This window comes from Dendrobates tinctorius, unplaced genomic scaffold (genome assembly GCF_039654945.1).
Source record: "Dendrobates tinctorius isolate UK_male_01 unplaced genomic scaffold, ASM3965494v1 ptg000030l, whole genome shotgun sequence".
Taxonomy (NCBI): Eukaryota; Metazoa; Chordata; class Amphibia; order Anura; family Dendrobatidae; genus Dendrobates; species Dendrobates tinctorius.
The window spans coordinates 20,607,345-20,620,265 of record NW_027361698.1 but is presented as its reverse complement, the minus strand read 5'-3'; the positions used below and the strand labels follow the sequence as shown (position 1 = coordinate 20,620,265).

The following is a 12,921-nucleotide window of genomic DNA, read 5'->3' as shown; positions in this document are numbered from 1 at the left end:
GCACCAGATATAAAATAACAGGAGGTGCGTTCGCCGCCCGGAGTCCACCATGCGGTAGGTGACAAGACCGCTGCTGAACAATGGCAGATGCACCTAATCAATGAGGTACTGCGCTCGGGTTAACGTCACCCGAACGCTAAGGACGGCTCTGTTCTGGCACAGAGTCGCAAGGGACAATGTGAAGCCGAGACGCGGCTCTGTTAATCTCACAGAGGCCTGCGTGTGGCGTCGCAACAGCGACCAAGAGTAGCTGCGGTTAGTGCAGCGCAGCGGCAGGTAAAGCCGCAGACGTCGGCGCTGAGACACAGGTGCCGACGGACGCTAGTGTAGGCGAGGATCACGTGGCGTGTAGCTTGCCACAAGCTGAAACTGACTATCCAACTCTCTGTCACCATTCATAATATCCGAGGGAAGGAGTTTCATAATGCGTCAGTCATCAGTCCACACATCCATCACCATACACACACAGCATAATATGCTACACTAGCGCATCGCCGAGCCGCCATGCGGGCTTTTTATAGCGATGCGCTTCCGGGACCTTCCATTAGCTTGGGAAGGACCAATCAGATCTGACGTAGGACCTGAGCATGTGACCCCTGCTCTCCAGTGAGAGTTCAAGTTGCGGGCATGCCCAGTAGCACGGCATGAGGACTTAGCCTCAGGAGCAGTTCCCTGCAGAGCAGGTTGCGCTGCTATTGCTGCACCAGAGGTGGCAGCAACATCCAGGCTGTCAGAGCGAGTCTGAGCAGCAAGCCTAGCTCGCCGTGTTTGCTGAGCAACACCCGGAGTGGTTGAGGAAGAATGGGAGACCGCAGGATGTCTGGCTCTGGACTCCCGCTGTGCAGTGCCAGGAATCCGACGCTTAACAGTTCTGTCTTTCCCTCTCTTTTTCTTTCTCTCTCTAATCTTTCTTTTTTCTTTCTCTCTCTGTTCTTTCTTTCTCTCTCTGTTCTTTCTTTCCCTTATTTCTTTCTTTTCCTTTCTTCTCTCTCTTTCTTTCTTTCTCTCTCTGTTCTTTCTCTGTCTCTCTCTGTTCTTTCTTTCCCCTCTTTCTTTCTCTCGATCTCTCTGTTCTTTCTTTCTTTCCCCGCTTTCTTTCTTTCTCTCTGTTCTTTCTTTCTTTTTCTCTTTCTTTCTTTCTCTTTCTTTCTCTCTCTGTTCTTTCTTTCCCCTCTTTCTTTCTCTCTGTTATTTTTTCTGTCCCTTCTTTCTTTCTCTCTGTGTTCTTTATTTCTTTTTCTCTGTTCTTTCTTTATTTCCCCTCTTTGTCTCTGTTCTTTGTCTCTGTTCTTTCTTTCACTCTATTTTCTTTATTCCCTTCTTTCTTTCTCTATTCTTTCTCCTTTCTCTCTCTGTTCTTTCTTTCTCTCCCGCTCTCCTTTCTTTCTCTCTCTCTCTGTTTTTTTTCTCTCTCTCTCTGTTTTCTTTCTTTCTTTTCCTTAATACCAGTCAGTGTGCCCACAGTACCAGCCACTGTGCCCATAATGCCAGCCACTGTGCCCTCAGTACCAGTCAGTGTGATCAGCAGTGCTAAATGGGTGCGGCTGGGCGTGGACATGGGTGTGACTAGTTATGAAATGGGTGTGGTTGGGGCATGGCCTAAAATTTGCATGCCGCAGCCTTTGTCCCTCTTTCCCTTCTTCAAAAGTTTGGAGGTATGTGCTAGGATACATAGTTGACACTGTAGTGCCCACATAAGTCATATATGGGGGTCATGTGTGGGGCCTGCTGGTGCCCACAGATCACTTGTACTGACAATTTACTCGATGTTATACCCAGAGCTTTACCCAGACATTTCATCCCCTGTGCTCAGATTCATTGTGCCCCCCCTCCCAAATACAATGAAACACATACACTGCAATCTTCACACATGCACTGTGTCGCTTTACCACATGTATCCTACAGTCGCCACCCAGTACCCCACAGTCCCTACTCCCTACTGGACACGTACTTTGGCAAACTAATGTTTATTTGGTCATGCCAATAGAACTTCTTTGAATTTGTATATACCACATATTTATAGTACTTCTGATACCGCACAGATGCACTGTGTTACTATACCACATGTATATGTAGTACATATCATACTGTATATATTTATAGTACTTTTGATCCCGCACACATGCACTGTGTCACTATACCACAAGTATACGTAGTATGTATAATATATTTATAGCACTTCTGATGCCGCACACATGCACTGTGCCGCTGTACCACATGTATACATAGTATGGATATCACATATCTTTATAGCACTTCTGATACCACACACATGCACTGGGTCACTATACCACATATATACGTAGTATAGATCATATCTATTCATAGTACTTCTGATATCACACACATGCACTGTGCCACTATACCGCATGTATACATAGTATATATCATATAGAGACAGGGTCACTGGCACGGTATATGAGGGGAGATATGTGTCACTGCGCATAATGGTGTCAATGATGTGAAATCAGAGTATTTTCCTCCAGCACACTACGTGTTGTGAGGGTAGAATTAAAGTTGCATACATGGGTTGGTTTTAGGTGGACATCTCAGCTCCGTACACCTCGTACACATACGGCTCTGTTCAGTACACCTTGAACACAGATGGCTCCGCTCCGTACACCTCGTACACGTGCGGCTCCGCTCCGTACGTCCCGTACACACGCGGCTCCGCTCCCTACGTCCGTACACATGTGGCTCCGCTCTGTACACCTCATACACACGTGGGTCTGTACACCTCGTCCACGCACGGCTCCGCTCCGTACACCTCATACACACGTGGCTCCGTACACCTCGTACAAGCACGGCTCCGCTCCGTACACCTTGTACACGCACGGCTTCGCTCTGTACGCTCCGTACACGCGCTGCTCCGCTCCGTACGCCCCGCACACACGCGGCTCTGCTCCGTACACCTGCGGCTCCACTCCGTACGCCCCGTGCACACGTGGCTTCGCTCCGTATACCTCATACACACGTGGCTCCATACACCTCGTACACAAGCGGCTCCACTCTGTACACCTCATACACACGCGGCTCCGCTCCGTACATGTCATACACACGTGGATCTGTACAGTCATGGCCAAAGTTTTGAGAATGACACAAATATTAATTTTTACAAAGTCTACTGCTTCATTTTTTCTAATGGCAATTTGCATATACTCCAGAATGTTATAATGAGTGATCAGCTTAACAGCAATTACTTGCAAATTCAATATTTGCCTAGAAAATTAACTTTATCCCCCAAAACACATTTCAACATCATTGCAGCCCTGCCTTAAAAGGACCAGTTAACATCATTTCAGTGATTGCTCCATTAACACAGGTGTGGGTGTTGATGAGGACAGGGCTGGAGATCAGTCTGTCATGATTAAGTAAGAATGACACCACTGGACACTTTAAAAGGAGGCTGGTGCTTGGCATCATTGTTTCTCTTCTGTTAACCATGGTTATCTCTAAAGAAACACGTGCAGTCATCATTGCACTGCACAAAAATGGCCTAACAGGGAAGAGTTTCGCAGCTAGAAAGATTGCACCTCAGTCAACAATCTATCGCATCATCAAGAACTTCAAGGAGAGAGGTTCCCTTGTTGCCAAAAAGGCTCCAGGGCGCCCAAGAAAGACCAGCAAGCACCAGGACCGTCTCTTAAAAGTGTTTCAGCTGCGGATCGGGCTACCAGCAGTGCAGAGCTTGCTCAGGAATGGCAGCAGGCAGGTGTGAGTGCATCTGCATGCACTGTGAGGCGGAGACTCTTGGAGCAAGGCCTGGTCTCAAGGAGGGCAGCAAAGAAGCCACTTCTCTCCAGAAAAAACATCATGGACAGACTGATATTCTGCAAGAGGTACAGGGAGTGGACTGCTGAGGACAGGGGTAAAGTAATTTTCTCTGATGAATCCCCTTTTCGATTGTTTGGGACATCTGGAAAACGGCTTATTCGGAGAAGACCAGGTGAGCGCTACCACCAGCCTTGTCTCATGCCAACTGTCAAGCATCCTGAAACCATTCATGTGTGGGGTGGCTTCTCAGCCAAGGGAATGGGCTCTCTCTCAGTCTTGCCTAAAAACACAGCCATGAATAAAGAATGGTACCAGAATGTCCTCCAAGAGCAACTTCTCCCAACCGTCCAAGAGCAGTTTGGCGATCAACAATGCCTTTTTCAACATGATGGAGCACCTTGCCATAAAGCAAAGGTGATAACTAAATGGCTCGGGGAACAAAACAGAGATTTTGGGACCATGGCCTGGAAACTCCCCAGATCTTAATCCCATTGAGAACTTGTGGTCAATCATCAAGAGACGGGTGGACAAACAAAAACCTTCAAATTCAGACAAAATAAAAGCATTGATTTTGCAAGAATGGACTGCTATCAGTCAGGATTTGATAAAGAAGTTGATTGAGAGCATGCCAGGGAGAATTGCTGAGGTCCTGAAGAAGAAAGGTCAACACTGCAAATATTGACTTGCTGCATTAACTCATTCTAACTGTCAATATAACCTTTTGTTACTCATAATATGATTGCAATTATATTTCTGTATGTGATAAAAACATCTGACCAATACACATAAAAACCAGAGGGCAGCAGATCATGTGAAAATATAATATTTGTGTCATTCTCAAAACTTTTGGCCATGACTGTACACCTCGTACACGCGCTGCTCCACTCCATACACCTCATACACACGTGGCTCTGCTCCGTACAGCTCGTACACACGCGGCCCCGCTCCGTACACCTCATACACACGTGGCTCTGCTCCGTACACCTTGTACACACGCTGCTCCGCTCCATATACCTCGTACACAAGCGGCTCCGCTCCGTACACCTCGTACACATACGGCTCTGCTCTGTACACCTTGAACACACACTGCTCAGCTCCATACACCTCATAGACACACACTGCTCCGCTCCGTACACACATGGCTCTGCTCTGTATACCTCTGTCGGGATCCCTCAGATTACTCTTTCATCTGAAGGACCGATGTTCTTAGGTGTGAAGCACCATATGTCTCTAATCAAAGGCTTCGTCGAGAAGAATAACACAGACACGGGCTGTATAATACCACTCGGGATGCCTCTCAAGACGCCTCTGGCTTATCAGTTAGGCTTCCGTCTTTTATAGTAAAGAATTTAGACATTTACAGACATGCGCAGTACAAATGATTTTACAACTTGTTTTCTACAAAGAAAGTCACTTAGGCGAAAAAGCAGAGGTATTTGACCTTGGTTCACAAGGGAGATGTCTGAGACATCTCCTCGAAGAACAGATAAGGTTTTAAACAAGAGAATGCAACATAGACAGAACTCAATTTAACTCCTTCAGTTCCTATCACCTCGTACACGCGTGTCTCCGCTCCGTACACCTCGAACACACACAGCTCCGCTCTGCACACCCCATACACACATGGCTCTGCTCCGTACACCTCGAACACACACAGCTCTGCTAAATTCACACTGTAAACCCCTCCTGACCCCACACAGAAACTTACCCCATCCAGCACCATGACAACCAGCACAGCACAGTCCTGCAGACGTGACCCCTGACTCCTCCCCTCCTGTGACCTCATCACAGGTCCTGTGCGCGCAGCCACTGAACAGCCTAGGACTTTATTGCAGGCTGCATTGGGTCTCTGGGAGGGCGAGGATGGAATCGGTGTATGGGGGGGCATGGCGGCTCAGTGCAATGAGGGAAAAATAGCGTCCCGGGCGGGATGCGGGTGGGGGGTGTCAAAAACGGGACTGTCCCACGAGAATCGGGAAGGTTGGGAGCTATGTCACAGGTCTTATGCGCACAGCCATAGAACAGGCTAGGACTTCATTGCAGGCAGTGGTGGGTCTCTGGGAGGGCGAGGATGGGGTCGGTGCATGGGGGGGGGGCGTGGCTGCTCAGTGCAATGTGGGGAACTAGCATCCCGGGCGGTATGCCGGTGTCAAAAACAGGACTGTCCCGCGAGAATGGGGACGGTTGGGAGCTATGCTAGCAGCGCATGGTACCACCAGTACTGTGTATATAGTGTGCGGTACTTTCCTGACCACTCATGTATTACTTATTATTAGTACTGCACTAGGGGCAGCTGTCCCTCCTGTCACCTCATTAGTTTCCTGCACAATTCGATGACACACGGTCACGCACTAGCCGATGTGAGGCCTTCTCTGAGTAATTACGGTAACGGCACGCGCCAGCGGCGGCCATGTTGTTGTAGACCATCTCCCTACTCTGGCTCCGGAGTCTCTCACTGCAACACTCTGGCCTCTAGGAGAATAGGCGTGTGTCACGTGACGGAGAGCGAGCTCAGCATGCCGGCTGGCTGAGGTGGCCACACTGCTGTGTTCTCGCCCGGCTCAGTATGCCATGGGGCTCTGCTGGACCCGCTGCTGGAGTCTCTGCAGGAGGAAGAACAATCGCATCCAGAGATCGGGAGGAGGGTGAGTGGCAGGGATGTGCTTGGTGGGTGGATGAGTCCAGGGGTGCCGTGACATGGCACTGCTATGGTTAAACAGGGCTCGGAGCAGCATCGGCTTCCAAACACTTCTTTGTGGCCAGCACACAGCTGGAGAGGACAGCAGCCACGTGACCTGGTGCCCCTGGGCATCGCGTATGGCTGTCTCCTGATTGTCAACAGTCAGGTGATGTGTCATTATCACCCCCAGTAGGCGGCGCTCAGCTCACATGACAGGGTATGCTCACCTGATAAAGGGGCAGTCTCCCCCGAGGGGAGCGTGACATTACCTGGCGGGTGAGCAGCGACCATACTGTGCCAGGAAGTACGGGGGCAGGGTTGTTACAGTGTGTCAGCTTCTTTGGCTACTCCTGTCGTCTTGTGTCCGTCAAAGGAGACATTGTCGCCAGTTATGTGACGTAACTTACATGATACCACCTGTGATGTGCATTTATTACCCCAGTATGGCTGTGGTTACAGCGCTCGTGCACAGACAGAAGATGAAATGGGCCCTTTGCAGTCCAATTCCTCCTCCTCATCGGTGTGGCTGCGCCAATGATATGTCACGCCCCTGGGTTTATAGGGCCACCTAGCCATTACATCTGCCGCTAGTAAGGTGGAGCTGTCTGTGGACTGTGAGCGCGGGAATATGAGCTGTCTGATGAGCCCCTACGTAGCGCCTAATGATTGATAACAGACAAGAAAGGTGACATTTGCTCCATACCACCCATAGTGGTCGGCTGACGAATAATAGGGTCACACAGGACTCCTGGTAGTTGTTCCAGACACAGGCTGCGCCCACTCCTGGGTTCAGCCTCCTGCGGGGAGAACTGTGGCTCTATGATTGCCCCTTCCTGATTTCCTATTCTATTGCATGTTTATCACACACATCTTTCAGATCATTAAATAAATTTTAAATGAGACAAAGATAACACAACACAAAATGCAGTTTTTAAATGAAGGTCTTTATTATTAAGGGAAGAAGAAATTCAAACCTTCGGGGCCCTGTGTGAAAAAAGTGATTGCTCCCCCTCCCCTTAAAACAACTTAACTGTGGTTTATCACATCTTTGTGAAGCTGAGTTCAAAATTCCTTGCCATACCTGTTCTCAATCAAGAAATCACCTTAATAGGACCTGCATCCTACGAGTCAAAGAAATTCTGGAACTAATGAAAAACAAAGTAATTGAGATCTATCAGTCTGGAAAATAATATAAAGCCATTTCTAAAACTTCGGGACTCCAGTGAACCACAGTGAGAACCATTATCCACATATGGAAAGAAATGGAACAGTGTTGAACTTTTCCAGGAGTGGCCGATTGACCAAAATTACCCCAAGAGCGCAGCAATGACTCATCCAAGAGTTCACAAAAGACCCCACAACATCCAAAGAAATGCAGGCCTCACTTGCCTCAGTTAAGGTCAGTGTTCATGACTCCACCATAAGAAAGACACTGGGCCAAGATGGCCTGCATGGCAAAGTTCCCAGAAAAAAAAATTGCTGAGCAATAAGAGCATAAAGGCTTGTCTCAGTTTCACCAAAAAACATCTTGATCATCCCCAAGACTTCTGGGAGAATACTCTGGACTGACAAGACAAAAATTGAACTTTTTGGAAGGTGTATGTCCCATTACATCTGATATATATTTCAGAAAAGGAACATCATACCAACAATAAAATATGGTGGTGGTAGTGTTATGGCCTGAAGCTGTTTTGCTGCTTCAGTCCTGGAAGATTTACTGTGGTAATTGGAACCATGAATTCTGCTATCCACCAAAAAATCCTGAAGGAGAATATCCTATCATCTGTTCATGACCTAAAGCTGAAGCACACTTGGGTTATGCAGCAGGACAATGATCCAAAACACACCAGCAAGTCCACCTCTGAGTGGCTAAAGAAAAAGAAAATTAAGACTTTGTAGTAGCTAAATCAAAGTCCTGACTTTAATCCGTTTGAGATGCTGTTGCATGACCTTAAAAAAGCAGGTCATGCTCGGAAACCCTCCAATGTGGCTGAATTACAACAATTCTGCAAAGATGAGTGGGACAAAATGCCTCTAGAGCGTTGTAAAAGACTCATTGCCAGTTATCACAAACACTTGATTGCAGTTGTTGCTGCTAATAAAGGCCCTTTTACATTTAGCGATGCACCAGCGATCCGACGAGCAATCCGACCCGGTCAGGATCGCTGGTGCATTGCTAAATGATCGCTAGTGAGCTTTCACACAGAAAGATCTCACAGCGATGCAGCAGCGACACAGCGCACGATACTCACCTTTCACACACAGCGATCCTGACGTCCTCCCGCCCGCTTCCACACGTCGCTCGTCGTCACAGCAGGAAGCCCCAGCAGGAAGCTGACGACGAGAAATGGAGCCGGACATTCTCGCGCGATCAGCGATGGACAGCGGGGGAGCCGGTCGGAGGTATCACACACAGCGATATCGCTAGCAATATCGCTATAACGTCACAAAACCGGTGACGTTTTAGCGATATTGCTAGTGATATCGCTTAGTGTAAAACCCCCTTAAGGGTGGCCCAACCAGTTATTAGGTCTAGGGGCAATCACTTTTTCACACAGGACCCTGTAGGTTTGGATTTCTTTTTCCCTTAATAATAAAGACCTTCGTTTACAAACTGCATGTTATCTTGTGTTATATTTGTTTAATATTTACATTTGTTTGGAGATCTGAAACATTTAAGTGTGACAAACATGCGAAATAATAGGAAATCAGGAAGGGGCAATAACTACTTCACACCACTGTATATGACAGTGTAACATGGCTGGAGACCATGGGTCTGACAGGAAAAATAACACTGCCTGCAGCATGCTTCTGCCGTAACAGGACCATACTTGGGCACTACTCCCACTGGCCATTTATCCAAGTGAAAATCTGTTAGACAAGGGCCACATTATGTTTTGGCTTATGTCGTGTGCGGCCTCCCTCACACAAAGGCTTCAATCAGGCCTCCATTTTTATTTAAACATAAAAATAATCAGTTTTTCATCAGTGTGCAGGATACAATTTTCATCCACGTGTCTGTTTTTACAATTCGTGGGGCATTCTATGACAAAATATACTTATAGCCGGCGACCATAGCCACAGACGAGACGAGGGTTGTCTTTTCCCAGCGCCGCTGCATATGACTGACTACTCTCTCCCTGTGTACACACACGGGAGAAACCTGTAAATCATCTCTAGCATAACTAGGAAGAGGCATCACCAGACTGGTCTTGCTAGTTCCTGGTTGTCACTTCTCCACCAAGATTTTTATTTTTTTTTCTCTGTGACTCCGGAGTGAGCGGACGTGTTTGTTCTCTGCAAGACAGAGGAGGTAATACCGGCGCCGTGCTACTGGCAGCCCATTGCAGCAGCAGCAGCTACTAACGCTGCTTTAATACCATAATTTCCCTTGGGATCAATAAAGTGTATCGTATAGTAAGATCTGATCTGGTGAAGTCTGCTTCTGGCACCAGTTGCTGCTGTATTCATTCTACAGGGGTTGGACAAAATAATGGAAACACCTGGAAACATCAACATAAGTTAGTTTAATATGGTGTAGGTCCACCTTTTGCGGCGATTACAGCCTCAATTCTCCGAGGTATGGATTCATACAAGGTGTGAATTGTTTCCAAAGGAATTGTAGCCCATTCTTCAGTTAAAACACCCTCCAGTTCTTTGAGCAACGATGGCGGCGGAAATCGACATCTAACTTGAATCTCTAAAATCGACCATAAATGCTCAATAATGTTGAGGTCTGGGGATTGTGGGGGCCAGATGAGATGCTCAACTTCATTATAATGTTGCTCGTGCCATGCTTTAATGATTCTAGCTGTATGAATTGGTGCATTATCATCCTGAAAGATGGCGTTCCCCTCCGGGAACAGTGCTTGAACCATAGGATGCACTTGGTCGCCCAAAATGCCTAAATAATCTCGGTTGTCAATTCTTCCATGAAGGGATATCATTGGCCCGGCGGATCTCCACGAAATAGCACCCCAGATCATCACAGAACCTCTGCCATGTTTTACGGTTGGGAGAAGGCAGTCTGGATGGAATGCTTCTTTCGGCTGTCTCCAAACGTACACTCGGCCGGAGGTCGGAAATAGGGTAAACGATGAATCGTCTGAGAATATCACATGTTTCCACTGCTCGAGGGACCAATTCTGGAGGTTTCTACACCACTCTAACGCTTGGAAACATTTATCATTGAGAGCAGTGGTTTTCGAATTGCAGCTCTTCCGTGGAATCCAGATTTGTGCAGCTCCCAAATAACATTTTTTATGGAAACTGGGTTCTGTAGGTGTTCATTGAGCTCAGCAGTGATTTTCAGAGCCGTGGTCTTGCGATCCTCTCACAATTTGCTTTAGAGTCTGACGGTCTCTCTCGGTCAACTTCGACTTTTGGCCAAACCTGTGCTTTGCTGCGGACGTTTTTCCTTCTCTTTCAAACAGAGTCATTACTTTGGAGACAGTACCTCTTGACACGCCAAGCATTCGGGCACTTTCTGTTACACTAGCGCCTGCCATGCGAGCACCAACAATTTGGCCTCTTTGAAAATCCTAGAGTTCTGCCATTGGTATCAGGTTCTCATCAATGTTCTTACAATTCTGCAAAATAAACAGTTAATTTCCATACACATATCACATAACACAAATAATCAACTACAAAACTGTCAGGGTCCTGACAGCGCCGGCGTACAGCCTCCACTAAGCAGGGACTCACCTGCACCGTAGGGACCCCTGGGGACAAGAACAGCCGGAAAATAAAGATGCACAGGACCTGAATATAGAAGTTTTGCAAGCCGGCACAGGACCTACGGTCATGTGACTGCAAGGGGGCGGGGCTTTATCGTCCTGCTTTCAGAGAAGGTAGAAAACTGAGTCGGGCAAAGCGGAGGTCATGCACAATACAGGCAAGTGAGGTACAGGAGGGATAAACAGACGGGAGGTCAGACAAAGCCAAAAGGTCATACACAAGATATCAGTAAAGTACCAGGGGTGAGACAGAACGGATCGTCAGGGCCAAGCAGAGATCAAAACCAAACAGACATAGAAGGTACCAAGCAGAATCCAAAGCAATATCCAGAGAACAGACCGAGTCATACACCGAGAATCATGCAACCAGAACACAGCACTAACACACTCAGGGGTCACCACACAATGCCAAGGGCGAAAGTATAACTGACGGGGGATGGGAGCTTCCTGAGGCTATAAGAAGCCTCCCCAGAACCAATGAGAGGCCACCATAATAAGTCCCAGTTGTGCAGGTAAGAGTCTGCACTGAGATCAGAACATTAACCCCTGAAGTGCCGGTCACCCAGCACTGGTATCATGACAAAAACATTACCATATGTCACGGTTTGCATGTTTATAGTTTATAACATGTTTGAAGATTATGATGCCAAAACGTTAGGTGTTTCCATTATTTTGTCCAACCCTTGTATGTGCAGTGCTGGTGATGGAGCAGATGTCAAAACTAGAAGTTCTAAGCGGCACAGTCTCTGTCCAGCCTCTAAAGCAGGGGTCTCAAACTCGGCAGAGTAAATGGGCCGCACATAAAAAAAATTTAAGCTGGCACAATTGATAGTGGTATCTAAGGGGTTAAACAGCTGTGATCGGTGCTAATACCAATCGTGGCCGTTCAAATAGGTTGTCAGCTGCGATGTACAGCTTACCTCAGTGTATGATAGTGTCGGCTCTGCATGTGAACCGGCGCTATCATCACACTGTACACGCACAGCCACAGTCACCTGCAAAATCCAGCAATGAGGGGAAAGTCACGCCTCCGCTCTCTGCGTGCTGGCATGATGTCATTACACAGCGCCAGAGGGATGTCATCACGCAAGGCCACAGCCACTATGGAGCAGCGCACTCCTCCTCTCTTCTAGCTTGAGCAGTGGCGTAACTACAAAGTTATGGGCCCTGGTGCGAACTTTCAAATGGGGCCCCCCATGCCAAAATACACACACATCTCCGCTCCGTACACCTCGCACACACTCCTCATACACACGCGGCTCCGCTCCGTACACCTCGTACCCACGCGGCTCCGCTCCATACACCTCGTACCCACGCGGCTCCGCTCCGTACACCTCGTACCCACGCGGCTCCGCTCCGTACACCTTGTACCAACGCGGCTCCGCTCCGTACACCTTGTACCCACGCGGCTCCGCTCCGTACACCTCGTACCCACGCGGCTCCGCTCCGTACACCTCGTACCCACGTGGCTCCGCTCCGTACACCTCGTACCCACGTGGCTCCGCTCCGTACACCTCGTACCCACGTGGCTCCGCTCCGTACACCTCGTACCCACGCGGCTCCGCTCCGTACACCTCGTACCCACGCGGCTCCGCTCCGTACACCTCGTACCCACGCGGCTCCGCTCCGTACACCTCGTACCCACGCGGCTCCGCTCCGTACACCTCGTACCCACGCGGCTCCGCTCCGTACACCTCGTACCCACGCGGCTCCGCTCCGTACACCCTGTAA

At 48.4% G+C, this 12,921-nt stretch overlaps 1 protein-coding gene across 2 annotated transcripts in view; it reads left to right on the top strand.

Annotated features, from left to right (window-relative positions):
- Window positions 1-6,204: 6,204 nt before the first annotated feature.
- Window positions 6,205-12,921, top strand: part of AP1AR (adaptor related protein complex 1 associated regulatory protein) — a 76,546-nt gene continuing 69,829 nt past the window's right edge. The window contains exon 1 of one of the 2 annotated variants that reach the window (XM_073571952.1): window positions 6,205-6,419. In XM_073571952.1, the coding sequence (XP_073428053.1) occupies window positions 6,346-6,419 (74 nt within the window). In that variant the 5' untranslated portion in view covers window positions 6,205-6,345. The remainder of the gene's footprint in view (window positions 6,420-12,921) is intronic. The other variant, XM_073571951.1, reaches the window with a different exon arrangement.